At 40.0% G+C, this 17,906-nt stretch overlaps 1 protein-coding gene across 5 annotated transcripts in view; it reads left to right on the top strand.

Moving 5' to 3' along the window:
* The first annotated feature begins 162 nt into the window (after positions 1–162).
* Positions 163–17,906, top strand: part of sh3kbp1 (SH3-domain kinase binding protein 1) — a 43,877-nt gene continuing 26,133 nt past the window's right edge. For 4 of the 5 annotated variants that reach the window (XM_067578477.1, XM_067578481.1, XM_067578480.1 and 1 more), the window contains exons 1-2: positions 5,038–5,289; positions 13,059–13,216. In XM_067578477.1, coding sequence (XP_067434578.1) covers positions 5,286–5,289; positions 13,059–13,216 — 162 coding nt within the window. In that variant the 5' untranslated portion in view covers positions 5,038–5,285. Of the gene's footprint in view, positions 257–5,037; positions 5,290–13,058; positions 13,217–17,906 lie in introns of those variants that run through there. The other variant, XM_067578479.1, reaches the window with a different exon arrangement.

The raw sequence follows: 17,906 nt of genomic DNA, 5'->3' as shown, positions 1-17,906 counted from the left end.
ACTCTCTTCTCACACAAATCCTTCGAGGTGTGACTGAATTGTTGATACAAGATGCTAAATCCTGCTGTTTGGTAAAGGCTTTTGACTGACTATACCCTTCATTCTTCTTTAATCCCCCCCCCCCCCCCCCCCCCCCACAATCCACTCCTCTTTGACAAACAGGCGAATAAACTCATCAGCAGGACCACAAAGAGTTATGTACATCCAACTGAGATGTACAATACATTGAGAAGATGAAAGTGAAAGAGACATCTCTGTAAGTATGCAAGGAGGAAAAGATTTGATCTCATTCTCTGTAAACGGCACCGCAGATGGTTTCCTACCAGTTATCTGTCAGTACAAACTTGTAGTGCAGGAAATCATTATATAATGTGGTAAATGTGGGAACATACACCCGTTTGAGTCAGTTACTGTAACTAAAATTAATTTGACCTGACCTGAATACAACATTTCAGATGCCCTGGAACAACAAATGTGTGTAAGGGAGGGAGAGAAGAGCTAGAAATAGTGTCTGCACTACAGAGACTTCTCACTATGTGCGCGTTTGTGGTGTGTTTGTGGTGTGTTTCCACATGTACAGTAGGTGGCAAAATCTAACTAGGGCTCAGCACATCATGCAGTAGCAACACCGTCCCAGATGGTGTCACCTTGGTGCTTTGTGTTAAAATTACCTCTCATCTCTGGAGAGAGTTAACCTCCATCCTTGGATGAGAAAACAATTTGTCCCTCTTACATACTGGACATGATGGCAACTATGAAGAAGCAGAATTGTGTGATTAGTTACCACATTTAATACTGCTTTCCCCCCACATTTTAGATTACACTTGTGTCTGCGGGTAGTGGTTTTAATGTGTTACTTGGGAGCAATGAAATGATTTGTTGGCTTTTGTGGGATCAAATCTGTGACATTTTGGTGACAGGATGGTCTCTCCATCAGTCCACCTTGATGCCACTTTGCATCAGTGGTGCAAAGACATGATTCCAGAGGTTTAAGCATTGGTGGAAATTAACTAAATACATTTACTCAAGTACAATTTTAAGGTACTTTATTTGAGTATTTCTGCTACTTTATACTTCCACTCCACTACATTTCAGAGGGAAATATTGTACTTTCTACTCCACTCCATTTATTTGACAGCTTTAGTTACTTCTCAGATGAAGATTTGACACACTGGATAATATAACAAGCTTTTTAAATGCAACACATTGTTAAAGATGAAACCAGTGGTTTCCAACCTTTATGGCTTTTGATGTCTTACAAAAAGCAGTGTGTAGTCAGGGTCACATTTCAGATGAGGTGTTAACAGCTCCACCAAATAGTGATTTTTCCCTCTAAACTTCTCACATGGTTTAATTTCAATAAATGTTCAAATGATCCAATATTTCACCAAAAATCAAAGATTAGAGAAAAAGTCCAAAAACTGAGAACAGATTTATGTATCAGAACTTTGTTTTTTCTTCTTTCCTCCCCCAATAATCATCTCACAACCCCTCAGATTTATCTGGTGAACCTTTTTAGGGGCCCGACCCCTAGGTTGGGAACCACTGGACTGAACTAGCTAACTGTATATGAAGTAGTTGAAACTAGCTTTACCTCCAGCAGCTACAACAGTAACATGCTGCTCTAACACTGATGCTTCAGTATTAATAATTTTGCTGCTAATACTTATGTACTTTTACTTCAGTGGGATTTTTCAAGTAGGAGTTTTACTTGTAATCGAGTATTTTAGCATTGTTGTATTGGTACTTTTACTTAAAGATGCAGTGTGTAGAATTTCGTAGCATCTAGTGGAATGGACTTGGCAGAATTGAATATAATATTCATAAGTATGTTTTAATTAGTGTACAATCACCTGAAAATGAGAATTGTTGTATTTTCATTACCTTAGAATGAGCTCTTTATATCTACAGAGGAAACTGGTCATCCTCCATGGACCCCGCCATGTTTCTACAGTAGCCCAAAACGGACAAACCAAACACTGGCTCTAGATGCCTAAATTCTACATACTGGTCCTTTAAGTAAAATATCTGAATATTTCTTCCAACACTGGATTTAAGTAATTTAGGACAGAAATTTTTTGCAGCACTAATAACAAATTGTGATGGAATTTACAGTAAAGTTGTATGATTTTTGTGGTTTAATGATTTATATCCAATGTTGGAATTGAAAGAATAGCTCAACATTTTCATAAATAGTAAGATTATTGGCTTTTTTATGCAGAGAGTTATATGATCTCATTCCCTCACTCTCATATCTGTTTGTTAAGGGGACAGTTAGATTAGTTGAGCTTCCGCCAAGGAGCACCTCTAAAACTCACTAATTAGCACCCTATCTCTTGCTTGTTTAATCTGTACAATAGAGGCAGATTTTATTACCTTGTGACACAGCCAGGTTAGTTGTTTCACCCTTTTTCCAGTCTTTATGCTAAGCTAAGTTAACTGGCTGCTGGGTGTAGCTTCATATTTGCCGTACAGACATGAGAGTGGTTCAATAATCTTATGTATGTCTCAGCAAAAAAAAAAAATCCTTTGACAAAATCTAAAGCTGCCCCATAATGTATGGTTGCAAATTAAAAGTGTACTACCCGTAAAACCTCATTTTTACACCCAGCTTTTTGTGTGGGTTACATTAACAAGATATAATGTGTTAATTAGTGAGCTTTAGAGTTGCTGGTAGGTGTATTTTGTGGAATTCAACAGAGCCAGACCAGTTTTTATGCTATGCTAAGCTAACTGGCTACTGGATTTAGCAATAAACAGATAAGGAGAAACACAATGGATAGGTAGTTGCTATAGATATTGATTTACAATATTGTTCACATAATCATTGACATATTCAAGTAAAGGTCAGGCAAGTATCAGCTCTCTCCTGCGTCATATAGATACCTGAGAGGCATTTACAGATAAATACTATCTGAGGTCATATGAACGACATTCCTGAGCTGTACTATTTTATCACATCAGATCGTCTTTGTTGTCTGTGCGGCAGCAGTTTGTCCTGTTCACTTTACTCCACCCAGTGACAGCGGATTGTGAAAAAAAATCTAAATTCCTCATCTATCTTTTTCCCCTATCGCTGCATCCTTCCATCGCCCTCTTTCTGCTGCCACCAGCACATTTCTCCCCTGCATGTGGTTTGATCCAGAGGGGACAACGCAGCAGGGCTTTGCATGGTGTGCGTATGTGTGTGTGAGAGAGAGTGTATGTATGTATGTTGGATGAGATTTTCTATAAATTCAAAAGTATTTTTGCGTGTGGACTACCAAACAATTAGACCATCTGTTTACACTGATAATACACTAAAAAATGTATTTAGGCAATGTGAGTTAAGGGTGAATAGATACTACTGTAATTCCTTCTCAGTGCAAAGTTGGGGTATACGCATATACTGTATAAGGTGTGACATCATCCACTGGTTTGCACTGGACCCAGTTTAAAGGAGAAGTGTATATCAGACATTTGCCCCCCCCCTCCTGGATGTTGTCACAGTAACAGCATGCTACATGACACACACCCCTGAACCCCAAACCCTAACCATCTCACTGCTAATGTCTCTGCTAATGTCTAAACCTAACCAAGCAGGTGTGTCATGTAGTAAAATGGACCCACTTGGTTTGAAGTCCAGAGTTGCCGCTTACAGTCAGCACCATCTTTTCCGTTTGGAGCCAGGACTTTCCAAATAAAGAGTGCGGGTTGTTTCCTTTCACGCTCTGGAAACATGCCCCCGCTATCTCGGACCGAAGCGAACGCTAGCTTGCCGGGTACACCGAGCGGTACAGATTTGTGCTAACATTAGCTAACTAACACGGCAGGTATCGCTATCAAGTAACATTAAACTTACTGAAATATTGTGACTCAGTTTATTAATTAATTGCTGCTATTAAAGGAGCAATAATTTCCAAAATGACCACTAGCACACTTTTTAGAGTACCCAAATTCAGAGACTGAGAACATAATGACTCATTGAAAAAATGTATTGACTTAGTGTTTAATGAGAGAATTTGAGGCTTTTTGAATCTACTGAAGCCAGGGATTTCTTGGAAACAGCATCCAGTGACCGTCAGTGGTATTGCATTTTCAGGGACTTCCACCTTGGCTTCATTCATTTAATTTCAAGCCGTGGTTATTGCTACTTCGGTACACGTTGACTTGGCTATCGCGAGATTTGAGCTACACAGGTGGGAGGATTTGAGTTCAGACAGATGCTACCTTCAAAGGCTGTTGGAAATATTGGCATTCTTAGTGAAACTCACTTCAACTACCTCACAGAAAAGTTATAGAAGTTACTGATACTAAGTTTACTGGTTCATTTTATTTGAGAGAAGTCACTTTATAACAATAGAGAGCAAAATAAACTATATTATACTGTATTTATAGAAAAGACTAATCTGTGAGACTTACCGAAATTCTCTCAAGTCTTTATTGTATTTATCAATTATCATTTAGGCCTCATAATCATAAAGCTATGTACACTGCTTGCCTATAAGCCTAGTTGTTCACCTCATATTTTAAAAGTAAAACATTTTGATTTCTAAAATAATAAGCCCTTGTATTATTTCTGACTAATTTGTTTCTTTTACATCTTGTCTTAATATCTTTATGTCTTAAGTAAAGCACTTTGAATTCTTAAGTTTTTCAAAGGGCCTACAGCCTATATACAGTAAATATAAACCTGCCTTGCTCTGCTATTATTATCCAATATTTTAGCATTTTTTAAGAAGAAAATTTCCATCCACTCTAAGAGCCTAAATGTAACAAATCTAAATTAAATGCCATTATAACCAATAGCCTAAAGACAACTTTTCATTATGAAGCAGCTTATTTTCAATATTGAGATCTGCTGCCCCATAACTGAGGGTTATTGTGTCACCACCATCTGTTCTAAGTCCGTCACAAATTGCGTCACCAAAACGCAGACGTTGCAAATTGGGAAGTCGGAATTTCCGCGCAGCACCTGAAGGCACCGAGAGAGAGAGCGAGCGAGCGAGAGAGAGAGAGAGAGAGAGAGAGAGAGAGAGAGAGAGATTTGTTCATCAGCGCTTTTTCCGTTTTCTGGGCACTCGCTCTGCCTCCTCTGTCGTGTCACCGGAGAGAAAAAAAAAAAGAGGAAGGAATATGGTTTCATCTGACGCTCCTCCCGTTTCAGCGCTGCTGTAGCGGATCTCTAGTACGAGGAGGAGGCTGGGGCTCTATCCGGTACAAACCCCCTCTATATACCTGAAACAACCACCTTCCCCGTTACCAACCAGCCCGCAGCAGCACTACCAGCGCACCGGGAGACATAAATGGGTGAGACGTAACGCTTTTTTTCAGCTTCTAATTTGGAGAATGCCCAAAAATAGCCTCCAGCGCCTCTGCGCATCTGGATGGGCAGGAATTCGCCCGGTCCAGATGCGCGCAGGGTTCAGCCTCTCTCCTTCCTCCCCCTCTCCTCTCCTCTCCTCTCCTCTTCTCTCCTCTCCACCTCACCTCCCCTGACGTCGCTGCATGCATAGCCGAGCTGTTAAGGGTGCACTCAGGCTTGACGTTGGACAATATTTTCGCACGTTTCCGATGCTTTATTCAATAGATTAGAACTCTGCGCGTGGGTGTGCAACGCGGCCGCGCGGGTGCGATTTCAGGAGGGTCACATTGATGAGTTGCAGATGTTGACACGTTTACATTCACTCACTGTCTGTCTGTCCATTGTGCTGTACAGTGTTTGAGCTCTCTTGACTTCGATGAAACAGGCCTGACTGTGACATTCTCCTCATCATCGCGCCATCAGTTCCTACAGCAATGCGCTACCGCACACATGGAAATGAGCTGATTGCAGATTTAATGGTCGAGCAATTGACCAAACAGAGCATATAGGCCTAAAGATTACACGGATATCATTCAGGAGGGGGTACTTCCTTTTTTTCTTTTTCAGATTACTTTCTGTCTGTTTAATCAGATGCTCAGACATTCCTTTGGACTCTGATAACTTGCTCTGCAAAGCACTTGACATTTTGTAACGTGAATGAATGTTTGCTCGACCAGTTGGATGCCCTTATTAGTGAAGATAGTCGCAGCACTTGGTGCAAAATAGGCCTGTATCATTCACTTCCTTCTTATTCCCAGCACTGATTCATTATGTAAACAAACAATGCACAGCCGCCTCAAGGTAAACACTCATACACACAGTTAGCCGATGTACACGCAATCTTCAAGGCTGGATTACCAACTGGTCAAAGTGGGCAACTGCTCCGGGGCCCAAGACTGTTAGGGGCCTCAAAAGCCCCAGATTGGCAGTGTGTAAACACTGTGGTAATTTAATGAATTGCAAATTTGTTTGTGAATAAGCATCACTTAATTACACTACTACCAACTCAAATGGAAATGAAAAGGGCCTGTTTATAACCTAAAAGTGCCCCCACATGGTGCATATTCCAATATAAATGTGTTTAATTTGTGTTACGTTAAAGTGACAGGATATGCGTAAGCCTACACAATGCAGAGGTATATATGACAATCACACAAGAGCAATGGTCTATTGCCATGTTGCCTACTGCTATGTATTTATTATGATTAACCTCTTATTTAAGATGTATTTACTAGCCGTGAAAGACATCTAATTAGCAAACAGTGAGGCCCTTTTTATATTGGCTGGGGAGGGTAGGACTGTTAATGGTAGCCTTGCATTTTGTTGTTTTGGTGATTTAATGTTCCTATTTCCGTAGATAACTCGAAAAATAAAGGCTAAAAGACACATCACACCTGCAGTTTTCGAGGAGAAAAAAGTGTCAGATCTAAAAATGTGACCTTCAGTCCCTCCGAAGTTAATGGTCATTGGAGATATACCATTTTGCTCAAACATTCATGTAAAAAGAGACATACTGTAAGGTAAAAGATTTAGTTTCTCTATTGACAGTGACCTTAACAGAGGAGAATACAATGAGCCTGTATGTTTCACTTTTCTCAACTGGAACTGAAAAACTCTCACTTTCTCTCTTGCTTTTGCTGTGCTGCCGCTGCCTCTGCTGCTCTCTCCACCTACATTGAAAAGAGATGAATGCACAAAGTTCTTATCCAAAGGCATTCTGGGATTTAGATGCAGAAAATGCAGCTTGAGGCAGTGCAGTAAATTCCAAACTCTTTGTCACAAAATAACTTCCCGGCATGAAGCGAACACCACAGTGATGAGCAGAAAACATGTGGAATTTTCCTTTAATGTGGGAGAATTTGCTGAAGTCTGTGATCTGATCCACAGCTTGAGTGGGTGGGTTTCACTCCCAGTGGGCTCCGGTCCAGCGTGAATGTTTTACAGACAGAAACACACAGCTGCTCTTGACATCATCAGCGACAGCACTGAAATGTACCCACAACTAAACACAGGTCTGCTGCAAACCAGTGAAATGTCAGCATGGCTGTGCAGAGTTGAGTGTGTGTAGTTTCCTCTTATCTAAACTGAGTGCAGCTGTTCAGAGGAGGCTACATGCTCGTCTTAGTTCCTGTATATGTGTGTGTGTGTGTGTGTGTGTGTGTGTGTGTGTGTGTGTGTGTGTGTGTGTGTGTGTGTGTGTGTGTGTGTGTGTGTGTCTTGACCACTTGAGTGGTTTTGTTTTGTCTTTAGGCTTTAAAATATTCCGTCCCCTATCTTTTCAAGGCCTTCTTTCTATCTGTCATCTTTAGCCTTGCGCACAAAAGCAATGTAAAACCACCAACACTGAGTGTTAAAGTTCAAGTTTGGTTAAGCATCAGGTTTGTTCAACATTACTTGTAAATGTGTACATATTTTTCATTTAATTCTATTTTATTATACTAATATATAGTCCACATATTTTTAGAGAATGTTCCTGAAACTAAGCTAGCTAGCTAGCTATGAGGCTATATTTGAGTTTTAAGCTATTTTTTCTGTCTTTTAAAATTGCAGAAGTTAAAATTAGCAAGCAGTTGCCAACTCACACACTAGACATGTAGCAGCGTTAGCATAATTTGGAGTCGTGTTTGTGTCTACTTGATGAATGTATGTCCAATATTTATTCTATTTTTATCTCTGTTTTTGTCTCTGTCTTTTGGTCTCCCCTATTCAATGTCTTTTACTGTAAGCTGTTAGGTGTATGACTTTCTTCAAAAGCTAGTTGCTAACTTTGTCTGCTGTTTGGTGCTAGGCATTTAGCATACAATGGGTTTATTAGAGCTTTTTTTTCTGGAAACAACTTTACAGTTAAAGTATTGATTGAATCATACAGTAAACAAGCTTGGCCATATCATTTAAAACAATGAGCTTAAACAGGCTAACAGGCCTTTTAGAGCTGCAGATGGGTTCTCTGTGGGTTTGTCTCTGTATTAGCATGAGATCTGTATCTGGATATTATCTGGACAATTACATCATGACAGGACCTTTGCATTTACACCTGGCATTAATAAGTGTTGTTATCTCAAATCTGCCCACATGGGATTATATTGGAAATGATTCAGCTGTAGGGCCTCTACTTATTTTTCCTTTGCCAGAAAAGTGGCCGTGTTTTTGCAGGGCTTGAGACAGCAGGTAAAGGTGGTGTTGGATGACCTTTGAACTTGTTAGACTTTTTTTTTTTCTTACAACCACAGCTTGAAATTGAAGGCAATGCGGAAGTCCCTTAAAGTGCGATACCACTGACAGCCGCTAGGTCCCTGGCTCCAACAGACTTACATTCAAAAAGCATCAACTTCTCTCATTAAATGCTAAGTCAATAATGATGAGTCATTATGGTCTCAATCGCTAAATTCTGGCCCTCTTATAAACATGCTGGTGGTCATTTCAGAAATTATTGCTCTGTTTATAAGAAATAAAGATGAATAGTATCTTTGTTGTCTGCCATGTGGGCGTTGATTGACAGCTATGATTGACATTTGTTTCATCGGCTCCAGGAAACGTACTGAGTTGGACTTTTGTCGCAATATTTCACCAAGTTTAATGTTACTTAATTATGATACCTGCCATGCTAGTTAGCTAGCATTAGCCCAAGTCTGCACCACTCGGTGTTCCCTGGAAGTTAGCGTTAGCTTCGGTCCAAGGTAGCGGGGCATGTTTCCAGACTCATTATATGGATATTTAGATAAGATATTTCGATTGCATGTTAATATGCAGTGTAAATGGGGCAGATGTGTGACCTTTTCCACATTACACAGTAACTTATTATTTAGTGTTTTTCAATCCAATGTTAAAATTAAGAATATTAATGGACACTAGTCTTAACTGAAAAAACGTCTCATTCGCTTATTTCTTAAACAGAGTATTTATGCTTTCTCCTCATTACTACTGTTCATCTGGGATTTTATTGTCTGAGAATTGCACAGCAACTTTCAAAGATTTAAATAAGAATCAAAAAAGTACTATAAGCAAATTGTATTCTATATTTGTTAATTTTCAATCTTGCTGTAAGGTTTTTAATTACAAATTAATTACTTTTTAATTAATTCAGCATTGTGAACTGGCTTCTGGTACAAATAAGATTGTTTCCTTTGTTGCGACCAGCATTCCCTTTGCAGAATATTAAATTTCTTAAAGGGGACGTATCATGCTTTTTGTTATTTTGTTATTTTGTTATAACGGATATCTATGTTTTGTCAAAGTTCCAAAACTTGAGGTGAACATAAGTAAAAATGCTCACTGAAAGCCAGAAGCCGAGGCTCCAGCCTGCTCTGATGTTGCCAGTGTTTCCTTTATTTCTCCATCAAACTGACGTCAGATTGTTCGCACAGGCCCACAAAAGGCCGTCCTTTCCAAACCTTTGTTGCTAGCGTTGCTCCAAGAGTTGTTTGTGTTCGTGTTCACATGCATATTTTGAATCAGATTTTGGCTCGAACATGTAGGATGTATTTGAGAAGTTGACATTTTGAGTAAACAACGAGAAAAAGAGGTGAAATCCTGCTACTACTGTTTATTTAAGTAGCCTCTTGACCCGCTGGAAGTCTGCCGAGGGGCGGCTACCAGAAGCTAACCAATCAGAACAGGCTGGGCTAATCGAGAGGGGGGCCTTAAAGAGACAGGAGCTAAAACGGCCTGTTTCAGACAGAGGCTGAACTGAGGAGCCGCGTTAAGAGCCAGTATAAGATAAATAAAGACTGTAAATCGTGCAAAGATATTCCAGTAGAGCCCCAGAATATAAATATAAACCTGGAAATGTGCAGGATGTGTCTTCATCTATCCCGTCATGTTAGACATCTCATAGAGAATAAACTGAAACTGTTTGCTTCACAAAATCATATCCAGTGTAAATCTTCTGCAAGACAAAGTTTCCACTCTGTCTGCAAAACCTCCCACCAGACAGAGCTCCTCTCGACAGCCTATTTGGCACTACCTTTGCGTCGCTTTTTTAACCTGCACCCTTCTTTGCACCCTTTGCACTCACTGATACGTGTTCCGTGCAGAGCCACAAGCTGTCGTCTTCTTCGGTAGTGTATGTGTTTCAGACTGACGTGGGTGGGTGGACTGCAGCGTTGTCCTGCTCTGCCAGTCGGATGTACAGTATGTGGTTTACAAGAGAGCTGCCACAAGCTATCAATTCACTTCTCCTTACTGAAGAACTATCCCCGCCTTACTCCTCTCTCCACTTCCACTCTCATGGTATCTGCCACTTCCCCACAAACATCACAGCTGAGGCTCAAAAAAAAAAAAAAAAAAAAAAAAAAGAAAGAAAAAACGGAATTTGTGCCACGTCGCTGTCTCGTCTCAGGCTAATCTCACTAGTTATCTCAAGCCAGAATCATATCCTCCCCATCTGAGCACCAGGCCAACTTGGAATACAGTCATCTGCTTTGTCTGTTTAATACTGATGTCTGGTGAGAGTTCGACTCTTCCTCTTTCTCCACAGTGTAAACTGTCAGCGACGCCCTGACCTTCCACTTTGAACGCAACCGCTTTCACAATAAGTGTGGTCATATACTCTGTTGTGGTCAGTGTCATCATGTTGTTGTGGTGTTCAAAATTTGTGACTTAATGTGTATTTTGTATTGAATATATGTGTACGTGTGTGTGTGTGTGTGTGTGTATGCGTGAGGGAGAGCTCACTTTGGGGAGGAAGCCAGTGTGTCTGAGTCATAGCTACCCCTTTATACTGTTGTTCCCATGGTTACCCAACCCCTGAAACTCCCCCACCCTACCCCCTTTTGTGCTGCCCACACAGTTTAGACAAGGATCAGGCCTCGGCAGTCGATATGTGTGTGTGTATGTGTGTGTGTGTGTGCGCGTTCAAAGGGTTAGGGATAAGAAAGCTATATGTGATATCACACATTCAGTACATTTTTACAAGTATTAGCAGCTGCACGAGCTGTCACAAGGTGTTTTGACGTCTGTTTGAATGGGTTGGTGTGTGCGATGTTCAAGAGAGTGTTTGTGTGCATTTTTCTAGATAGCAGCTTACATCTTATTTTTTTCTTATTTATCTAATTTCTTATATATTTGCCGGGGCCTTTTGTACCTTAACTGCTTGGAGAACCAGACTCTTAATATAAGAAAACTATTAGAGAGAGACTTCTTGTCCTTTTTGGGGTTTTTTTTATCATATTTTAGCAAGAAGTCTCCGTTTTCTGATCTTTTAATTTGCTGTTGATGCAGTTTGATCAAAACCTCCTACATGTTTACCTGTTGCCTGGATAAATTTGGCATTTCCTCAACTGTATCCTCTAATACTCAACAGTCTGCTGCTGATTTTCTATCATTTTGAACAGAAACGCTGTTTTAACTCACTAATTAATTGCAAAATTGCCATTTTCGATCACCGTTAATCTACCGTCAGTAAAACTCAATGCTTCTTACCCAGATATTTCACGTTAAAAGTGTCCCAGTGGCTCAGACGGTGTAATCTGTCTGTTTCCTGGAGATATTATCAGGAAGTATTGTGTTTTATTGATGGTAGGTTACTGATTGAAAGTCCAGCAAAGCAGAACTGACTGGAATTACAGCCCGGTCTCTACAAGTAACACGACTTTACACTTTCAAATTGCGTGCGATGCATACACCTAAGTTCAATTTTGCGTGCAGATGATACGCAAACTCTTCCGAGGGAAGTGTAACTTTCTTTTATTTTATAAGGTGATTTCTGGCTTCTCAGGCGGAGGCAGGTTGGGTGGATGTCTAGATAATTTGTTGGCAAAAAGTTGCAAAAGCAGCAGGAGAGCGCTGTCCGAGACGACCAACCACCACAGAGATCTTTAGCGTCACGTTGGGCATTTTAACCAGAAATTTTTACATCATGTCCGGATATTTTTACGACATCTTACTGTTTTAACCCAAACCATGATATTTCTTTAACCCTGACCAAGTGGTTTCTGTGCCTAAATCTAACCAACGGTGTTAAATGAGACACGAAATGGTAAAAAATGCAGCGTTAAATTGGTGTATCACCTGCATGTAAAATTGGACTTTGGCGTATCACCTGCACGCAGTTTGAAAGTGTTATTTGTACACAGAATGTGAGACTGTGTTGGGAATTAAAGGTAGAGTAGAGTTCTGACCACTATGCATTCATGAGTGCGTCCTCGTTTTGTTTATATTGGGCATGCATGACGCAACATACAGTCCTACTGCCAGTTTCACATTATTTTGCTGATTGACATTTAGTGGTGGTAATGCACAAAGATGCGTAGCAATGTTCTAATAAGGGGAAGATAAAAGAATACTGCATGTTAGCAAACACGGATGTGAACAATGTTAGATTCAAATCGGCTGGTTTGCAAGTGTTTTATGAGGAAGGAAATGAATTCAACAAGTTTCTCAGACCTCAAGGGTACTCCCAGGTGACATAGCAGAGTCGAAATTGCACCAAGGAGCAGTTAAATCAGTTTACTTTTCTCTGCAGTGTTGCATATCAGTTGAAATTAGTGTTTTTGCTGTAGCAGGGTTACGTGTGGTTAGCTCTGTCTGTGGCTTCCCTTTTCAGTTCCACTTTTAAAATAAATAAATAGAATTACTACGATCATCAAAATTAAAACCGCCGCCGTGCCTCAGAGTAAATATGGAAGAATGTGACACCTCTGCGATGTTTCACCTTTTCAGTGTGGTTTTATTGTAACACACTCGACTCTATGTGTTTCTCGCTCTGTCTGTCCAGTGGAAGCCGTGGTGGAGTTTGACTATGAGGCTCAGCAGGACGATGAGTTGAGCCTGACGGTGGGTGACATCATCGTGAACATACGGCGAGATGACGGAGGATGGTGGGAAGGTGAGCTGGGAGGACGGAGGGGGCTGTTCCCCGATAACTTTGTCAGGGTGAGTAATCACAAGCCCATCCTCACCTTATCTTCTCTTTTTATCTCCTCTTTTATACGCTCTATAAACCCACAAGAGGCCCTCTATAGATAGCAACAGGGTAAACAGGCAGTTTCCATTGTGTCACTGCGGTACAGTTTGTTTTGGATGTTTGTTTGTGCTTTAATCTGCTATTTCAGTGCAATGTAACACCTACACAGATAAGCGTTTGACAGGTTTACAGTCTTCTAAGGTGTTTGATTTTTTATTGATGCTTACATCACATGCGGCTAGTTGAACCCTTGGCCGTGAGGTTAAAATGAGTAATACATTTAGATTAGAGGAAGAGATACTGCAATGTAAAGCGTCAGTTTGTGCTCAGAATTTGACTTGAGATCGAGGCGGTTAAGATCACGTTAGGGTGGAGGTTCAGGGAATCTTACCACAGATTGATTCAATCTTCAGGTAAGTACCTTGGATGTAATAAGAGAGTTGGATACGATGCTGCAAATTTCCCCCAGTGCCCTCTCGCACTAAAAATCCCCTGCGGCCCAAAAAGCATTTTTTCCCATAGACCACCATTATATGTATGTCTTATATGTCATTTATCTTTCAAAAGGAATTATATCATATATTAAAATGCTGCAGAAACATTAGAGCCAGCAGTAAATCACTTAAGAGCTGCACAGATCAGTTCATCAGATCATTTTCTTCCCGGGATGATGGATCTGGCCTCATCCAGCCAGCAGCTCCTCACATCTCTGAGAACATCACAGCAGATTTACAAATTGGTGTTATATGGATAAACTGACCACATATGGGGAATATACGTACAGGATTACTTTACTCGCCTGAAAACATGTTAAATCTCCACCATGATGCCGTCGCCCTCAGATATCTTCTTCGGACCGCAAGGCATACTAGGTAATGTAGACCCAGCAGAGGCCCTCCTCTCTCTTCAAAACAGTGACAGAAAGTTGAAACTGAAAAACATTAAGTTGAAACTGAAAACCAGCGACACTGAAAAAAAAAACTGTGACAGTGTAAAAAAAAACAAAAAAACTCACTGAAAAAAGACAGACGTGAAGAAATAATCTGAAGATTGACATTGAAAAATATCAAAAAGATCATATTAACTGGATAAGATTGTAATTTTTTAAATGCCTGTGTTTTATTTTTCAGTGGAACTTGTTTCAGTGCCAATATAACTTTTTCCAGTGCAAGTGTTTCAACGCTGATGTTTCATTTTTCAGTTCAGGTTTTGTTTTCGATGCCAAATTTTATTTTCGGTGATAAAATTGAACTGTCGCTGTTCTGGCCTCAGAAGAGCCTAGAAAAAATAATTTTAGAGTTAGTGAGGTCATCCCAATGTAAAGTATACGGGCCAAGCAGACACTCCTGTGCATATTGAGTGGGCAGCACAACATGGAAGCAAACCTAGAAGCTTGAAAACATTTTTGTCTCATGTACCAGACAAGCAGTTTTCATTTGAATGAACAGGCACCATCTTTGAGTCTGGTATCCAATATTATGATACATCCATGGTAAGAAATAGAGCTGCAACGATTAGTTGATTAATCGATCAGTCAAACAACAGAAAATTAGTCGGCAAAATGAAATAAAAGTTGTTTTTCTGGCAAAAAAATTAAAATGTGTTGGGTCCAGACTCTCAAATGTGAGGATTTTATGCTTTTTGTGTGTTTTATTTCATTGTATTGAGTGTTTATCAGACAAAACAAGACATTTGAAGAAGTTACCAGAGACTGGAGGAAACTGGGATGAGCATTTGACATTTTATAGACTTAACTATTAATCGAGAAAATCATTGGCAGATTAATCGATGACAAAAATAATTGATAGTTGCAGTAAGAATGGATTTAGGGAGTGGTTCTGACCAACTTTGGAAACCAAATACATTTTTTTTAATCATGCCCTCCCTTTGACATGTAAATGTCAATGTCTAAATGTAAAATATCCTTTTCGTGTGTTCTCTTTGTTACCGAACACATAGGACGTGTTGTTAATATCCAAATATAACATCAAGATGGGTGATACATTAGAGGAAAACCCAACATAAAATACTCTCCTTGGGATAGATTATACAGTATTGTCTGAAACTCTACCAGAGGGATGAAGAGCACTGTCTAACTCATGGCTCCACCGTCTCCCATGTTCAGGTGTCCAGTTGGGTTGAGATGTGTTGACTGCAAAGGTCAAACCATTCACTGACCTCCCGTGTCCTGAATATGCATTTCGTTAATGTTTTTCCACTCCGTTAATTTGCCATCTGTTCATACTGTCGTCCTACCTTCGTAACAGGCACAGTCCACATAAAGTAAAAACCCCAAATCCTTCAACAACATTCAAAGACGTTATCATCATTATCCTTTTGTTCTTTCGGACGAGGCAGCAGACTGATGAAGTAGTAAACTGAACTTGAGTCTGTCTGAACTTTGGGTTTGTGTGATTTCTCTTGTCTGATGACATTCTTTACTTTTTCATATGATGCTTCCAGGATATATAATTTTATGTTGCAATATTGGTATCATGATGGTCCATTTTCTGGAAACTCAACTAAAAACGTAAGCATAAATTAAATAACCAACCAGTAAAAGTACTCACATTAATGCAGCAATCCTGTAAATCCAATATTACCGTAAGGCAGTGCTGCTCATTGTTTTGCAACGTTGTCTGCAATGGTCTAATACCATAGTTCCCTAAAATGAAGCAGAGTCTACTTGCAGTTCCTTGTCACAAGTTGAATATGGTCTTGTCTACTTTATTTCCTCTAAACCTCTTACATTATCTCATCAGAACAACTGTTAGCAGCCTGAAGTAAAAGTAAAACTATACAGTATTTCACAGGGGAAAAGAAAAGGTCACACAAATGTTAGAAAAGAAATATCTTCATTTGTCAGTTTGACAAGAAGAACATTGTTTTTCTTAATTTCCTGTCCCACTAATCATCTTGTAACCCCTTAAGATTTGTCCTGCAACAGCTTCCATGGGTCACGACACATTGGGAACCATTGGTCTAATAGAACCAGAGATATTAAAAGGATAACTTCCACAATCTCTGATGGTCTTCTGATGGAAATCTCATCTTATATGTTGTCATGTTGCTACTATCCTACTAATCCTACTATATGTATTTAGGGGCAGGGGCTCCATAAGTTGGTAGTCTATCCTTGGCTGGAGGGGAGTCTAGCAACACTGATACAGGCAAGAATAAAGCCAAAAGACAAAAAAGCAAATCTAACAAGTCTATGCTTTTCACATCATCAACATTACTTTTGATACTTTTGGTCATTTTTGTCTTTCGTATGCCATCGCCAACATCTTATTTCAGGCCGAATGTTTGGTACTGAAGCTGTGACTCCCAATTCTTCCAACACCCGCAGTGACCAGATGAAGAAATAAAAAACAGGAGGCTGTAAACAGAAATTACGTTAATATACTACTAAATTGTTCTCCCAATTACGTTGTGTAATCGCTGCCTGGATTGTTTTCAAAGGCCGTATTTTTTCCAACGAAGTAAGTGCTACGGTCGTATATCGCTCAGTACAAGCCGCAGGACTCTGGCATGGGAGACCGCATCCTGAATCACATGTGTGGTAAGGTTTAGCCAACAAAAGCACTTTGGTTTAAGTTAGTAAATGATTGTGGACGGTGGTTTTTCTTAAATGTTAATAAACTTGTTACGCTTCAAATCTTTGCTGACTTTTTCCAAGACCACGATCTTTCCCCAACCTTAACCGAGTGCTGCCAGTACTTCAACATAACCCTAAAAAGTATAACATTGCTCTAGTTTCTATTGTACTGCAAGATCAGATATTCTGACAGGAAAAGTATCAGCATTTTTGCAACTTGCCAAATTGCTTTAACAACATATTCCCTTTATGTTCCCGTTATGTCAACATAATTCAGCCAGCATTACTTTTCTAGCAAAATATATTTGCAGTTGCACTTTAGTCATATATGAACATTATTTCTAGGAGACAGGGATTTTTTATGATCCTAAAGCTGCAGAGATTCTAAAATCCTACATTCATTCAATTTGGGTCAAAGTTCCAGGCTCAAAGTCAATCAGATACATAATGTAGGTACTTTATGACATTCAACAATGCAAAATCTGTAGATATATATAGTATACCATATGCTTGTGGTGGTGAGAAGAAGGAAGTATCTTGTTCACTGTACGATGAAGGGAAGTTTAAAAAGTGCCACAAGCCAAAGGCAGTGGAGCGTAGTGTTTTGACATCTTGACAGCACTAAAGCAGTCGGTTTATTGTCAGGTGGTTCGCTGTGCAGCCGGGTCTTTATTTGTGCTGACTGACTGTCACAGTTCTCATTCACTGTCGGGGGAGCTGGACAATGGGCCTCACTGACAGTGTTTATGTGTGTGTGTGTGTGTGTGTGTGTGTGTGTGTGTGTGTGTTAGAGAGAGAGAGAGAGAGAGACAGAGGGAGACTGTGAGTAATGCAGTAATACCAGACTGGCCTGTCACAAGACTGCAGTTATGGGAATCAGTGACATTAAGCTTTGCAATGCTGATTAATGCATGTGCGTGTGTGTGTGTGTGTGTGTTTAGGAAATGAGAGATGTGGGCCGACAGGTTGAAAAAGCAACAGGAAGTGACAGTATGCAAGTAGCCCCCCTCTGATGCGTGGTCATGACAACCGTGACGGATAACTCATTGAGATAGTCATGC

This window comes from Thunnus thynnus, chromosome 21 (assembly GCF_963924715.1).
Source record: "Thunnus thynnus chromosome 21, fThuThy2.1, whole genome shotgun sequence".
Classification (NCBI taxonomy): Eukaryota; Metazoa; Chordata; class Actinopteri; order Scombriformes; family Scombridae; genus Thunnus; species Thunnus thynnus.
Note: the sequence above shows the minus strand (reverse complement) of the source record. Positions and strands in the feature narration are given on the sequence as shown.